Genomic DNA, 15,608 nt, shown 5'->3' on the forward strand with positions numbered 1-15,608 from the left:
CTCACACACCTCAGAGAGACGTGGCATGAACCTTGCGAGGTAGGTCACAAACCCAATGAATCGCTGCACGGCCTCAGGGTGAGGCATGTTCTGGACCGCTCTAATTTTCTCCGGGTCTGCTCTAAGGCCCTCCGCTGATAGGATGTGTCCGTGAAAGTTGACCTCTCTGACCCTGAACACTAGTTTCTCTAAACTCAGTCTTAGCTTTACCTCTCTGCATCTTTGCATGAGCGCTAACAGCTTTGTATCATGGTCCCGTAAGGCTATCTCATCTGTCCCCCCACACCCCACAATCAATATGTCATCTGCTATAGGTTCCACCCCATCCAACCCTGCCAGTAGCTCATGCTGCTTTCGCTGGTAAATCTCTGGGGCCACAGACACTCCAAACGGCAGCTTTAACCACCGCTTCCTGCCCCACGGCATCCAGAACGTGGTGGTGTAACTGCTCTCTTCGTCTAATCTGCACTGTAGAAAGGCATCTCTTGCATCTACTAGTGTAAAGATGCGGGCCCTGGGCAGCTTGTGCAACTCATCTTCGTGTTGGGATAATGTAGTGGGACCTTTTTAGAGCCTCATTTAATGACTTGGGATCTATGCAAATTCTCAACTTTTCTGCCTGCCTGACAATCACTATGTTGCTAATCCACTCAGTAGGCTCAGACACTGACGTTAGGTGGCCATCTGCCTCATACCTATCTAACTGGACCTTGACTGCCTCCCTGAAGACCACCGGGACGTTGCGTGGGGAAGCCTGCACTGGGGGTACATTACTATCTAGCTCAAAATGAACATCCCCTGGGAGTGACTCAATTGGATCGTTGAAAACATCTGCGTACGTCTGTACAAGATGCTGTCTGGTTAATGGCCCTGAGCTGCTGTGTCTCACCATAAGAAGTTCTTCTGTACAGTCAAACACCACCCTCAGCTTGAGCTTTCGTTTGTCGTGACTCGGAGCCGCAACAAATGTTTCGGATTTGTGTAGGGTACATTGTGACAGCAAACGAGCAAGTGATCGAGCAAGCGTCTGATACGAGAGCATTGTGTTCGTATGGAGCGTGTTTGAAGTGAACAGCAGAGAAGAAAGGAACAAGGCAAAGTGTTGAAATATTACCTGTAATGCGCATTTAGGTAGAGAACTGAAGTCTTGCTCTTTATGTAGCTGCTCAGTGGCCTAGTGGCAGAGTGTCCACCCTGAGACTGGAAGGTTGTGGGTTCAAACCCCGGCCGGGTCATACCAAAAACTGTAAAAATGGGACCCGTTGCCTCCCTGCTTGGCACTCAGCATTAAGGTTTGGAATTGCGGGGTTAGATCACCAAATGATTCCCAAGCATGGCGCCGCTGCTGCTCACTGCTCCCCTCTCCCCCAGGGGATGGATCAAAATCACACGGAGATGGGTTAAATGCAGAGGACAAATTTCACCACACCCATATGTGTGTGTGACGATCATTGGGACTTTAACTTTTTAACTTAACTGACGTGTCTTGCGGATCTGTTCTGCGCATCTGTAATGGCGGCCTCAGTATGATATCCGGTTTGCGATGGAGATTAAAAAACAAACAATATTTGACAATAACACCCCATCAAGGATTGCATCATCGCATCAAACGATGTGTCGTCAATTATGAATTTTACTGACTAAGTGTGTTGGACAGGATGGCTGAATGCGATGCGCGATTGACAACAAACAAGAAGAAAGGTGATTTCAAGTTTTATTTGGAGGGAGATTTTCTTCAAAAATTGTTGTACCCATGTATAATGCGCACCCCAGATTTTAGGACAATAAATTAGTTAGATTTTGCACATTATACATGGAAAAAGACGGTAAACATAAATCTCCGGGTTGACTTTCATACAAGAAAAATAAAACAATAAAACATAATCTAGTAATGATTTTAGTGATCTTAGTGGTTGAAAAAACCTTATCACTACTCCTCCTTCGAAACCAAGAAAAGCCAAAAGGAAAACACACCTGTCCTAACTCCCTCATTATAGGTAGGAGGTGGCTGCAAAGGAGTAGGAGACCTGACTGGCACTGGCCCTATCTGGCTTGTCATATATATAGAACCGAAATAATTCATAGGTCAGACCATAATAATAATATTAATACAATCAATATAAGAAATTAACTAGGCTCCAACAAGACAATTCAAAATAAAGCGTGGAGAGCAGGATGTTATTGCACAGCAATGTCTCTGAGACTCTAAGAGTGGTGTGAGTTCATCAGAGCGACAGCTTGGGGGAAGAAGCTGTCTCTGTGTCTGCTGGTTTTGGCGTACAATGCTCTGTAACGCCGTCCGGAAGGGAGTAGTTTGAACAGACTGCAGCTGCGAGTAAACTCAGCTCCAATACTCCCAGGCCGAACTTGGTTAGCATTTTGGCCCCTAATCAAAAGGTTGGTGGTGAGAGCCCACCCAGTTATGTCTCTGTGTTTTGTCGCTAGGAGTTGGTCGTTGGATCGACTGGGAAACCCTCCATGAGTTGAGTCTAGTTTTTGGAGCCCACCCGGTTATATCTCTGTGTTTTGCCGCCTCGGATTTGGTCGTTGGATCTAGTGCAGTGCTTCTCAATTATTTTCTGTTACGCCCCCCCCCTAGCAAGAAGAAAACTATTCGCGCCCCCCCTCCCCACCGTGACTATCCTAACTTGTCTTGTAAGTCGTAAAATGTTGCACTGTCGCAAACGTGACAGAAGTAACAATGAGAGCGCCACTGCCCCCTGCTGTAGTAAACGCGCAATTACACTTTATTCTAGTACTGCCAAAAAAAAAGCCTGTTCCCCAGGGTCACACGCGCCCCCCCAGGAATAGCACCGCGCCCCCCCTTGGGGGGGCGCGCCCCACTATTTGAGAAGCACTGATCTAGTGGGACATGCTCCATAACTTGTTCATTACAAGCCAGAGTTTGCCATCCATCCATCCATCCATCCATCCATCCATCCATCCATCATCCATCCATCCATCCATCCATCCATCCATCCATCCATCCATCCATCCATCCATCCATCCATCCAACATCCATCCATCCATTCATCCATCCATCCATCCATCCATCCATCCATCCATCCATCATCCATCCATCCATCCATCCATCCATCCATCCATCCGTCCATCCATCCATCCATCCATTCATCCATTCATCCATCCATTTCTATACCGCTTGTCCCCACGGGGGTCGCGGAGGTTCTGGAGCCTATCCCAGCAGTCATCAGGCAGTAACCACACAGAATAAGTAATCTTCAAGAGTTTAAGCAGATTTCTGTAGCATGCTTCTGTGGCGCAATTGGTTAGCGCATTTGGCTGGTAACTGGTCATCCATAACACCTCAGCAATGCCACAGGCTGATTGCCTCCATGCCACGCCGCATTGACGCAGTAATCCGTGCAAAAGGATTCCCAACCAAGTACTAAGTGCATTAATGGACATTTTCAAATGTTTGATTTTGTTTTGCTGTTGTAAATCTTTCTTTTACTTGGTCTGAGGAAATGTTCTAATTTTTTGAGATAAGATTTTTGAGTTTTCTGAAGCTGTAAGCCATACTCAGCAATATTGAAATAATAAAAGGCTTGCAATAGTTTAGTTGATTTGTAATGAATGCAGAATGTATGATATTTTTGTTTTTTAATTGCATTACAGAAAATAAAGAAATTTATCACAATATTCTAATTTTATGAGACAGTCCTGTACCTGCTAGAGAGCAGGGGTTTGGATGTTGAGTGTGAGTTGGCCTCCTTAACCAATTTTAGAGTAACACCCAAAATTCAGATTCAATGCTGTGAGGCCCACTGGATTTGCATGTTTGGCTCTTAGTCAAAAGGTTGGTGGTTGTTGCCCATCCTGTAACATCTCTCTGTTTTGACAACAGAACTTTGGCTTTGGATTCAATGAGCAGTTACCTGTGCATTCCTCTTTACAAGCATCTGTGAATCAGAAAATTTATGAGTTGAATAGTTTGCGCTATGCTTACTGTCTGCTGTATGCACACTGGCTCAGTTTTGCTCCTCTTATTTATTGTGTTATTTGTTTATTATTTATTCATCACTCATATTATTTATTTATTATTTATTATTTGTGCCTCCTTGTTTTTATTTGTGTCGTCTACTTGTATGTACTATGTCTCGTCACTGTGGGATAGAGGAAACAGAATTTCGGTTTCTTTGTGTGTCTTGACATATGAAGGGATTGACAATAAAGCAGACTTTGACTTGATCATGCGGTTTGCAACTGGATGTTGCCAGACCACTATTCTTTAAAGGCTGGATCAAATTGAACATGCCATGTCTCTGTGGCGCAACCGGTTAGCGCATTCGGCTGTTAACCGAAAGGTTGGTGGTTCGAACCCACCCAGGGACGTGTATCCTCTCTGAATGCAATACTTTGCATTTGATTTTCAATTCTGATTCATCTGTAACTGGAATCTATATAAATTAATATGGTTGCAGAAGAGAAGTCAATTCATTTACCAACTGCTAATCTTATGCACAGCACTCAGATAAATCCCCTGGATTTAGCAGGAATTGGCATGCTTAATGCATCTCACAGTGACACCCTAAACTCAGCTCCATTACTCTCAGGCCCACTTGGTTAGCATTTTGGCTCCTAACCAAAAGGTTGGCCCACACAGTTATGTCTCTATTTTTCCGCTAGGACTTGGTCGTTGGATCGAGTAGGAAACGTTCCATGAATTGAAACGGGTTTTTGGAGCCCACCCAATTATGTCTCTGTATTTTGTCGCTAAGACTTGGTCGTTGGATCTAGTGGGACATGCTCCATAACTTGTTCTTTAGTGAGAGTTGGCCTCCTTAACCAATTTTAGAGTAACACCCAAAATTCAGATTCAATGCTCTGAGGTCCACTTGATTTGTATGTTTGACTCTTAATCAAAAGGTTGGTGGTTATTGCCCATCCTGTAACATCTCTCTGTTTTGACATCAGAACTTTGGCTTTGGGTCCAATGAGCAGGTAACTGAATCTATCCAAATTAATATGGTTGCAAAAGAGAAGTCAATTCATTTACCAACTGCTAATCTTATGCACAGCACTCAAATAAATCCCTTGAATTTAGCATGAATTGGCATGCTTAATGGATCTCACAGTGACACCCTAAACTCAGCTCCATTACTCTCAGGCCCACTTGGTTAGCATTTTGGCTCCTAACCAAAAGGTTGGTGGTGGGAGCCCACCCAGTTATGTCTGTATTTTTCCGCTAGGACTTGGTCGTTGGATCGAGTGGAAAACGTTCCATGAATTGAAACGGGTTTTTGGAGCCCACCCAATTATGTCTCTGTATTTTGTCGCTAAGACTTGGTCGTTGGATCTAGTGGGACATGCTCCATAACTTGTTCTTTACAAGCCTCAGTTAGTCAGCCAGTTGGATACAATTAGTTGAGTCTAATGTTTTAACCTAACCCTTTGTTCATTGTCATTGACAGACGACTAATCTTCAAGAGTTAAATCAGATCCCTGCAGCATGTCTCTGTGGCGAAATTGGTTAGCGCATTCAGCTGTTAACATGCAACCACCTCACAGTTAGGAGGGTGCGGGTTCGATTCCACCTCCGGCCCTCCCTGTGTGGAGTTTGCATGTTCTTCCCGGGCCCGCGTGGGTTTTCTCCGGGCACTCCGGTTTCCTCCCACATCCCAAAAACATGCTTGGTAGGCCGATTGGAGACTCCAAATTGTCCCTAGGTGTGAGTGTGAGTGCAAAATGGTTGTTTGTCTCTGTGTGCCCTGCGATTGGCTGGCAACCGGTTCGGGGTGTCCCCCGCTTACTCCCTGATGACGCCTGGGATAGCACTCCCGCGACCCCCGTGGGGACTAAGCGGTTCAGCAAATGGATGGATGGATGGATAACATATTGGGCAAACCAAAAAACACATAAGCAGACAAAATGGTGACTTACACATAACTATTTCTATTCCACAGGGATACTGCTCACATTGTGAAAGAGAAGTTTGGGAAACGACTCTATGATGCTCTGTTAATGTAAGTAGAGCTTGTTTGTAAAATGTCATTTTCAATTCTGTTCTAAATTGTAGACATAAATAACTGGTGTTGTAATCAGAGGTAAGATCCCTGATATGGACTCCATTCTGGACAGAGATGACTTCACTATCATGAAGAGAGCCATCTACGCCACTCAGGTACTGTCCAACTTCAGGCCCAGTCCTGGTTTGCTCTTCTGCTGTATCTTGAATTTTCTGCAAGTGTTGTCAGTGCTTTTCTTCTTCTTTAAAATGTTATGCTGCATCAACAGCATTTTAGCCATTCTCATTTGAAATAACAAACTACTATGAGGCATGATGTAAAATCTACCGTAATTTTCGGACTATAGGTCGCACCGGAGTATAAGTCGCACCAAAATGCCCAAAAAAGTTAAAAAAAAACCATATATATGTATATAAGTCGCTCCTGAGTATAAGTCGCCCCCCCACCCAAACTATGAAATAAAAAACGACTTATAGTGCGAAAATTACGGTATATCAATCTGCCATAGTGCTCCCTGAATTTATTCTTTTAAGATTTCATCATGCCAACTTGACGGCATGGTAGCGTTTCCGTTCCTATATTTTGTAAAGATCAGGTTGTCAAATGTGCTCAGGTTGCTATCTTGCAATGTTAGCATAGCAACCGTTTGCCTGTTAGCATTTAATCGATTCTCATTTATAATTGTGAACAATGACAGCGCACAATGTAAAATTGTTATTGCTATGCCATTGACCTGTCTGTACTCAGGTTAGCATACTGACTGTTAGCATGTTACAATTTATTTAATTATTTCATGAAATAGGCGCAGTATGCTAATGTTAGCAACAAACAACAAACAGCAGGCCGAGTGTTCTAAGTTCAAATACCTCAAAAGCCTTGTCTCTTATCTATTTTTCTGAATGGAGTAAGCATTTCCTTACTAGCAATCAATGAAAGTGATGGTGCCCCCTGCTACTGAATTATTGAAAGCTGTATGGGGTAGATCCTCATGTGTGGTAAAGCATGAATGAAATTCAGAGCCTTAATTACCTTCTCCTATCCCAGAGTGTGGTTTAATAGACTGGTTGTGTCACTGTGATCTATTTTACAACAGACAGTTAAAATCCAAATGCCTATTAAAAGGTCTTTCTCAATTAAATGGATTTATGTTAATGTCAATATTTCTGAGGTATGAAATTGAGTGCAAATGGTATTGACTAAAAATGTCTGGTAGGGATGATAAACTGAATGTCCTCATCGGTACTTTTAAAATGAAGTGTTGTGATTTGTAGTTCTTCATCTGCTGTCTCTCCCATTTTTTTTTTAATCACACTCACTCTTTTCAATAACAGCCTTGTTTATTTCACAAGTTTCACAACCATTTACTGTCAGGAATGTTTCATGCTGCAGTCCAGGCAGGCAATACAGGTTTAAATGTCAGCTAGCTCTGCAACAGTTCTACAGTTTATCATTTCATTTCACAATTTAACCAGTGCTGGTCAGGTATTTTATTCAGGCAAAAAATGGTTTGGGGTTAGGAGTTTAAGCAATCCGTTGAATGACATGAACCCTGATATTACATTTAAGAATCTATTTTTTGTAACACGTTATCAGTAAGCTTGGTCAAACAGTATGAGGGCCAAATATTTTACGCCAGGAATCACAAAACTACTCTCCGAGTACCACCATAATGACTAACAGTAGAATTGTTTGTTAGCGTATAGACTATATTACCCCAGCATACCATAACAATAACCCTGACGATTCGTAACGATGAGACAAATGAGCAGGAATTTTATGTGCTGACAAAAATGATGCTGTGAATAATTACCAGTTGACTGGAAGTAAAATGAAGACCTGTTGAATTACAAGATGATTAGAAACTTTAAGTAGAGCTTCCCCAGTTTCACAGTACATTTTGCAGGGTGACTCATCAGATCTCATTCGTTCGAGGTTTAGATCAAATTACTCTTTTAATTACAGAGACACAGCCTCCCTCCAGTAACAACCCACAACATAATTGATGACTCATCAGATCCCATTCTAGCCAATATCCGACGAATCGGCCTCTTCAATTCCAGGAATGACCGTGTCAAGGTACTAGAATGGGTATCAATTTCTTCCCTGAATCGAATTGTACTTGTCTTATTGTCCATTTGTTGAGTTACCGTTTTTTTCTATGTATAATGTGCAAAATTTAACTAATTTATTGTCCTAAAATCTGGGGTGCGCATTATACATGGGTACAATTATTTTTTTTATTTTATTTCATTTTTATCCGAATATCATACGGAGGCCGCCATTACAGATGCGCTTTCTTCTCTGCTGTTCACTTCAAACACGCTCCATACGAACACAATGCTCTCGTATCAGACGCTTGCTCGATCACCTGCTCGTTTGCTGTCACAATGTACCCTACACAAATCTGAAACATTTCTTCGCTATTGAGTTTGCTAGCGCATGCGCAGTGATACTGACCGGCAGAATAACATCCGGTTGTTCCCAAAGAAGATCTTTTTTCTGAAATAATTTTACGTTTACGGACTTAAGTAGGAGTCAAAATTTGGGTGCGTATTATACATGGGTACAGGCTTTTTTCCAGCATCAACATGCCATTTTTAGGGTGCGTATTATACATGGGGGCGCATTATACATGGAAAAAAACGGTATCTGATTTGGTTTACAGTCAACTTGTGTTCTTAACTGTTTCTCCTTTACAGGTCATCTTTCATCCTGAATTTCTATCCTCTACGAGCCCTCTGCTACCACTGGATTATGAGGACTTTGTCCGTGGTTGTAACCTTGGAGTATTCCCCTCCTACTATGAGCCTTGGGGATACACACCGGGTATGGTTTGAAAATGTCGCAAAACGTGGTTCTTTTTGCGTATATCAGTTAGATCAAGATCAGTTGTTGAGAAAAAGTATACCGATTCCCATTGTGTTTGTTATCAGTTTCAAGCCAAAAACTGCAAGACCAACAATTTACATTGTTATAGTCAACTTGCACGAGGGGTGAGATGGACTGTAACTGATCAGATCCAACAAAAAGAGCTGGAATGGAAAGTAGCGTTGTAGTCAAAACCACACCAACGGAGATCAAGACATCATCGAGACTAGAGATAATCAAGACGATTGTGGTGACCATATTTCCTGAATCTTTCAAGTTTCTTCTGCTTCTTCAGGTGAATGTACTGTAATGGGCATTCCCAGTGTGACGACTAATCTTTCTGGCTTTGGGTGCTTCATGGAGGAACATGTATCAGATCCTGCTGCCTATGGTGTGTAGACACATACGCACCTACATAGGGTAATTGCCAATAATCCAGACAAACTGACATCTTTTCCTCACTCTCTTCTCAGGTATTTACATCGTGGACCGGCGGTTCCGTTCTGCCGAAGAGTCCTGTAACCAGCTGACTCAGTTCATGTTCAATTTCTGCCAACAGTCACGGCGTCAGCGCATCATCCAGCGCAACAGAGCAGAGAGGTTGTCTGACCTGTTGGACTGGAGATACCTAGGACGGGTTTGTTATTGCAAAAACAATTAGGATTAAATGTTATGGATCATTGGGATCAAATCTGCTCTTTGGCATTTCAAATGATAAGATGTCCAACTTTTGGCGGCTTTTCTTACAGGTTCTTTTGATAGTTTTTTTTAATCAGATAAAAATACTTGCTCTATGGGGTTTAAGTCTGTAGATTCGATCTAAAACTCATTTAGCCATTAATTTCTATCCCATCTGATCTTGTACAGGAAGCAGGGTCCCACGTGGACGTTAGACTTCTTGAAGTTGTTGCTGATACACTATGAAGTGACTAAACCGTATAAAGTCGCTGACGAACGGAGTTAGGACGTGTGCCTTTGTACTTGACGCAGTAAGCAGATGGAGAGTTTGGTTGGTGTAGGTAAATAAAAGATGTCCAGGTTTATTTTCCTAATAAAAAAAAGCGGCAAATAACTCATAAATGTAACCAAAATAACCACGTATAGTTCTCACCGTAAACACAAATAGCTCCAGTGCATTGACACAGTTGAAAACGGTTTAATTCCTGTCAACCCCACCGTGGGTTTTATAGCTTCCTAGTGCCATGGACACAAGAGTCCCTCTAGTGACGTGGAGGGTAAATTACAACAATCCAAAAATAACACAAAAGGACAAAAATGGCTCATACACATCCAGAAAAGTATTTTCCTGGGTCACTTGATGTTTTTGTCATCAACTGCTGTTCTTTTCCTTGATCCACCTGTCTGGTGTACATTGTTTTCTTCTTTAGGACAGTCCAAACGGATATGTTTGCCATATTTTGAAAGGCATTACATCAGGGGTGTCTAAACTACGGCCTGCGGGCCCAGTTTTTATTGGCCCGCAGCAAATTCTGAAAACATAATTGAATATGGCCCACACAAGAAGCTTGAGCTCTTCTCAGCACTTCTCAGTTTCAACACTAGATGGAGCCCGCCACACAAATGAAATCAAGCGAAGAAAAACTTTTACCGCGAGTCCCCAGAAATGGCTGCAGCCTTCCCCCCCGGAAGAGAAGCGAACACGCAGCGTTTGACGTCTCATTAGCAGACCCCCCCCCCCCCCCGGAAGAGAAGCGACCGCGTAGCGTTTGACGTCCCATTAGCACCACCTCCCCCCGGAAGAGAAGCGAACGCGCAGCGTTTGACGTCCCATTAGCACCCCCATCAACCCCCGGAAGAGAAGCAAAAAAAAATATTGGCACCCGGGCCCCTTCACGTTACTAAATCTGGCCCTCCTTGCAAAAAGTTTGGACACCCCTGCATTACATTGTAAGTGTGTTTTGAATTTCTTTGACAAAATCAATGCCGATTTTTTGTTTTTTACTTCTCATTTACAGTTCTACATTCATGCACGCCTCCTTGCACTCAGCAGAGCTTTCCCTGACAAGTTTAAAGTGGACCCCGTGGGACCTTTGAAGGTCAAATCCAACGCTCCAAATTAATAATGTATTAGGGTATTGAAAAAAAATCAAACATTTATTGCTAGATTTTCATTTTAAATGTCAACGCAATGTTACGCTGCTTCACACTAGTCGAGCTGTATATATTTTGTGAGCAAAGAATGGAGTGAAAATATTATGTACTGGGAATAATCCAAAGAAAGAATTGTTTGCTTACCTTCCATCCATGGATTTTTGGAGGCACGCTCATGTCTGAACATGCACCTGAGTGCAGGTGGTTGCATCTGACCCACATTTGTTAGGCCTTAATTGGCAGTTTAGCATTTGGAAGATTGACAAGCCATCACTTTGGAGTGCATTGACACTCCGACTATGAATACCAAGACTTCCTTTTGCTCAGATTTTAGGGATATATTGAGCATATACATTTGATACACAGAATTGTACATTTGAATAATGTCACAAAAAGAGTCGTCTTCTTTTTTAGTTGCTTTACAACAAAGTCTTTTGATTTTAGAAGGTGTCTTTTGATTTTAGAATTACCCATCAGGCATTTTTTCTCTCCACAGACGGAAGGTTTCCGCTACCCCCGGCCTTACTCGGTGCCCCCCTCTCCGTCCGTGTCTGTCCACTCCACACCCCACCACAGCGACGTGGAGGATGACGATGATGATGAACCCTACGATGAAGACGAGGAGGCCGAAAAGGACCGATTGAACATAAAGGCGCCCTTCGTCCTGGGTGCTGCGCCAGAGGGCAAGAAGAAACAACCAGGGGAATCTGGAAACTGAGATTTCACTGATTTCCAGGATTCCAAAAGAAGGTAAATTGAGAATATGCAGGTGCCAGGACAGATAATTGATGTTTAGTTTACGATTTTTCCGGGATATTTTTTCAACATTTTCACCCTGTCTCTTCTAGCGAACATATAAAGAATTTCCATTTTTGTTTTCTGGAGAATTCTTGGGGTACGTAAAAAAAAAAAGGAAAAAAAAGAATATTTGCGCCAACCCCGTGATCCCTTGATGAAGAGGGGGAAAACCAGAGAAAAACTTTCTAACGTTACAAAAAAGTTGTAATCAGGGTGTGAATTTTGGGAAAATGTCTGGCCTATCTATTTCGAAGCACGTATGGATAGAAATGCTGTAATATCAAATCATGAATGCAACTTCAGATATTCTCACAGAAATCATGTTATCAGTTTAAATTATGTTTATTAAAACACCACATTTCAAATATACAGTTTTCAGATTTGCTGATGGAACATACAAAAGACCTTTTCTTCTCCTCCACGCAAAAATGAATAACGACATCTTTCAAACTACGAAGTGGAGCGCTTTCAGAAGTATTCTCTCTTCCACACTGGCATTTCCTGAAAGTACACCTCCTCTGGGTTTTCAACAGCTATGCAAAAAAGAAAAAGACAAGACGATTAGATTTCAGTGGGAACAGCGCATCAGTTCCTTCAAATTGTCTGATTTGTTTTAATATGCACTTATCTCTGGATGCTAAATGTTGCTACAATGATACGTAAATAATAAATAATAATAAGATGAAACCCTTGAATACAATTTATTTGAGATAATTACTGTAAAAAAATGATTTCAGTAACAATCATGACTGGGTGCCTGTGTAAAACAAATCTGAACAAATGATGGAATCTGTTGTTTCTCAGCCTGAATAGACATAAATAAATAAATAAATAGAGAATTAGAGCATAGAGCAGTAATGCGGACTTTGTACCGGTCCGTCGTGGTAAAGAGAGAGCTGAGCCAAAAGGCAAAGCTCTCAATTTACCGGTCGTTTTACGCTCCTACCCTCACCTATGGTCACGAGCTATGGGTCGTGACCGAAAGAACGAGATCCCGGATACAAGCGACCGAAGTGAGTTTCCTCCGCAGGGCTCTCCCTTAGAGATAGGGTTAGAAGTTCGGTCATCCGGGAGAGACTCGGAGTAGAGTCGCTGCTCCTCCACGTTGAGAGGAGCCAGATGAGGTGGCTCGGGCATCTCATCAGGATGCCTCCTGGACGCCTCCCTGGGGAGGTGTTCCGGGCATGTCCCACCGGTAGGAGACCCCGGGGACGACCCAGGACGCTCTGGAGAGACTATGTCTCTCAGCTGGCCTGGGAACGCCTTGGGATCCCCCGGGATGAGCTAGATGAAGTGGCTGGGTAGAGGGAAGTCTGGGAGTCCCTCCTGAAGCTGCTGCCCCCGCGACCCGACCCCGGATAAGCGGAAGAAGATGGATGGATGGATGGATGGATGGATGGATGGATGGATGGATGGATGGATAAATAGAGAATAAAAAACACATTTTACTCTGGTTTTACCTCCATCACTGGCCTGCTGCAAAAAGTTGAGCAAAATGGTGGCAGCTTGGTCCACGCTCAGCTTTTCTGTGTTCTGACTGCGGGTCTCTGTTGAGAAACAAATATTATTTTCGATGGTTTAAATTTGTTCCAAACAAAGAATATTTAATTTCTGGTTGTTTTAATTCACTTTACTTATGGTTTCTTAAACCATATTGATATGACTCTCAAAAACATGTGGTCACAAATATTTTTGCTGAAACGAGCATATGCTGTACTTGGAATTTATTCTCTTCGCAAATGTTAATGAAAATATAGTTTTCAAATAATTTTTGATAAATGTAGGGGGGTGGGAGGTGAGAACGGAACCATTGTGTTTGACTGTTGTTGCGCTCAGGTGCCCAGTTAAGTGTAGGGAACTCCCTTTTGAACAAACGTTGTGTCCGTCCGTGTCTTCACGCCTTTTCCACATTACTAATGTGTCAGGTCAGTTATGTTTAGAAAGTACTTCTAATGGAATAGTTGAAACGTTTTGTGACGTTTACGTGATAAATGTGGAATAAGTATCTTTGCGAAGTGGGTGTGCGTTATCGTTGGGGTTGTCGGCGGGTACGCACGGCGTACGAGGCTTTTTAATGCTTTGCTAGCGGAAACGTGGTTGGACTACCACAAGGCGGCGCTGTTGGCTGCGCTGAAGCTCCCAACGTAATTTGTATTGCGCTTTGGATAATGTTGATTCGTTTAGATTGTAGAATGTCAAAATGTTTGGTTATTTTAAATCCAGTATAAATATTCGGTCGCTATAGAAAAGCCTTCCCAGCGTTTTGTTTAAAAATAAGTCCTCTTAACAGCTTTTTGAGTAACAATGCTCGTTATTTGATCTGAAATCACAGTATAAATGATTCGACTCTGTATATTTCAGAAGCCAGCAAAAATACCGATGCATGCTTAACTATTGAAAAAACTAATAACATAAACTTATTTTTGTTGATTATAAATTTTCATAATGTACTTGTGAAGCAATTTGATCATTGATTGTATTAAATAGAGGAAATTTGGGATGGAAAGCAACGAGTCCGTGTTTTCACTTCTCCACATTATGTTGCGTATTTTTTTAGACGTCTAGACACCTAACCAAAATACTTTTGTTATACGGGAGTCAAAGATTTTGGGACCCGTAATAGTGATGTTTTTTTTTATTTTTAATGTCAACTGTTTCTAGCTGTTTAGCAATTACAGAAATATTTTATAATTCACTTTTACTCATGTAGTAATTTATACTGGTACCTAAATGTAAAGTGTCATACACGTCTCCCTCTTTCCGGTCTTCTGAGATGAACCTGCGTCCTTCTGAGAAATTTCACAGAGTAAAGCATGAAATTTGCAGAATAAAACTTTTGAAGTAACTAAAATGTGAATTGAGCTACAGTACGTACGAGTCCCTTTAAGGTACATCATAGCCTGCGGTGTCCAGTTTCTCCTTTGAAAAGAGCCCTTAAAGTTAGGGGGGGGGGAAACAGATTAAAAAAATTAAATTATACACACAAACATATGTTTAAATAAGACATTTTAAAAAAAATTACAGAAGATGAATTGGGCATTGTTCATATTTCTGGTAATTTAAGAAAAACGTAAGGAAACCAAACTTTACCTTCGGTGCACTCTGGCTTTGCGTGACAAATGCAACCAGTAAGAGAGTGAGAATATAAATTAAAGTGACAGTCTTCAAACCCTGTAGAGGCAAAATCATTTAATATACAATGTCATAACATAATTTTTGGATTATAACACCATTTGCATATTATGTGATTTGCTTACGAGACATTCAAAATATTAAAAATAGCTGAAAACTCCAGCCACTATAACAGTCTTGAAGAATCAATTAAAACGCAACATTGTTACAAATTAAATCTTCCATAGTGTCATTTGAGGGAATCTTAATACTTACTTTCATGGTGAACAATATCTCACAAATTTGGTGTCCAGAAGCCAAGCGGATACGGGTGAAAAGGTCCTGAATGACTTAAGCTGCTCTTCCTCCTCCTCGTATTTATATCCTCAAGACGGCAAAGCCTCCCAGTGGCTCCCCTCTTCATGCTTGTACCAATAGGTCACAAGTTTGATGAACGGAGTGGGCGGGTGCCAAGAGCGCAAATGAATGGAGGCTACCGATCAATTTATCGTGTTCATTGATGTAGTATGCTGTAAATATTTCTGAATTAAAAACGCTGCTGTAAGCAATTCCAGCTTCGCGAACGGTGCAGTTTTTCAAAATGATATTGTAGGGTGCAGGGAAGGAAGGCCAATAGAAAATGAGTCAGTTGATGTCAATAGTGTCCTACAGAGTATTGATGTTTGACCGTTGCGCATAAAAGCAAACAATGGAAGAATGAATGAGTCTTAT

At 41.9% G+C, this 15,608-nt stretch overlaps 2 protein-coding genes and 1 non-coding gene across 4 annotated transcripts in view; 2 read left to right on the forward strand and 1 right to left on the reverse strand.

Moving 5' to 3' along the window:
• gys2 (glycogen synthase 2) overlaps nucleotides 1–12,277 on the forward strand; it is a 96,471-nt gene extending 84,194 nt beyond the window's left edge. The window contains exons 9-17 of the mRNA XM_061268986.1: nucleotides 5,925–5,984; nucleotides 6,064–6,142; nucleotides 7,950–8,063; nucleotides 8,687–8,813; nucleotides 9,151–9,246; nucleotides 9,329–9,492; nucleotides 10,832–10,912; nucleotides 11,464–11,717; nucleotides 12,138–12,277. Of these exons, the coding sequence (XP_061124970.1) occupies nucleotides 5,925–5,984; nucleotides 6,064–6,142; nucleotides 7,950–8,063; nucleotides 8,687–8,813; nucleotides 9,151–9,246; nucleotides 9,329–9,492; nucleotides 10,832–10,912; nucleotides 11,464–11,685 (943 nt within the window). The 3' untranslated portion in view covers nucleotides 11,686–11,717; nucleotides 12,138–12,277. The remainder of the gene's footprint in view (nucleotides 1–5,924; nucleotides 5,985–6,063; nucleotides 6,143–7,949; nucleotides 8,064–8,686; nucleotides 8,814–9,150; nucleotides 9,247–9,328; nucleotides 9,493–10,831; nucleotides 10,913–11,463; nucleotides 11,718–12,137) is intronic.
• Nucleotides 4,280–4,353, forward strand: trnan-guu (transfer RNA asparagine (anticodon GUU)). Its single transcript has one exon. It is a non-coding gene; the product is annotated as a tRNA-Asn (tRNA).
• On the reverse strand, nucleotides 12,169–15,608 carry spx (spexin hormone). 2 transcript variants are annotated; one of them, XM_061268989.1, is made up of 6 exons: nucleotides 15,153–15,608; nucleotides 14,856–14,936; nucleotides 14,641–14,698; nucleotides 14,492–14,554; nucleotides 13,226–13,312; nucleotides 12,169–12,298 (listed from the first exon to the last, which is right to left on the reverse strand). In XM_061268989.1, exons 1-6 carry the CDS (start codon nucleotides 15,156–15,158, stop codon nucleotides 12,234–12,236), a joined length of 360 nt encoding a protein of 119 aa, XP_061124973.1. In that variant the 5' UTR covers nucleotides 15,159–15,608; the 3' UTR covers nucleotides 12,169–12,233. The 2 variants fall into 2 exon arrangements, with proteins under 2 accessions (XP_061124973.1, XP_061124972.1); XM_061268988.1 differs by having other exon boundaries at nucleotides 14,856–15,608.

This window comes from Syngnathus typhle, linkage group LG21 (genome assembly GCF_033458585.1).
Source record: "Syngnathus typhle isolate RoL2023-S1 ecotype Sweden linkage group LG21, RoL_Styp_1.0, whole genome shotgun sequence".
NCBI lineage: Eukaryota > Metazoa > Chordata > Actinopteri > Syngnathiformes > Syngnathidae > Syngnathus > Syngnathus typhle.

Bases quoted from the DNA above. Each gene is read 5' to 3' on its own strand.
- spx (XM_061268988.1), bottom strand. From the start codon at position 14,954: ATGATTTTGCCTCTACAGGGTTTGAAGACTGTCACTTTAATTTATATT. The intron at 13,313-14,491 runs GTACCAGTATAA...GTTTCTCAACAG, and splicing joins GTATGACACTTTACATTTAG to AGACCCGCAGTCAGAACACA. The intron at 12,299-13,225 runs GTAAAACCAGAG...TTTTTTGCATAG, and splicing joins GCAGCAGGCCAGTGATGGAG to CTGTTGAAAACCCAGAGGAG.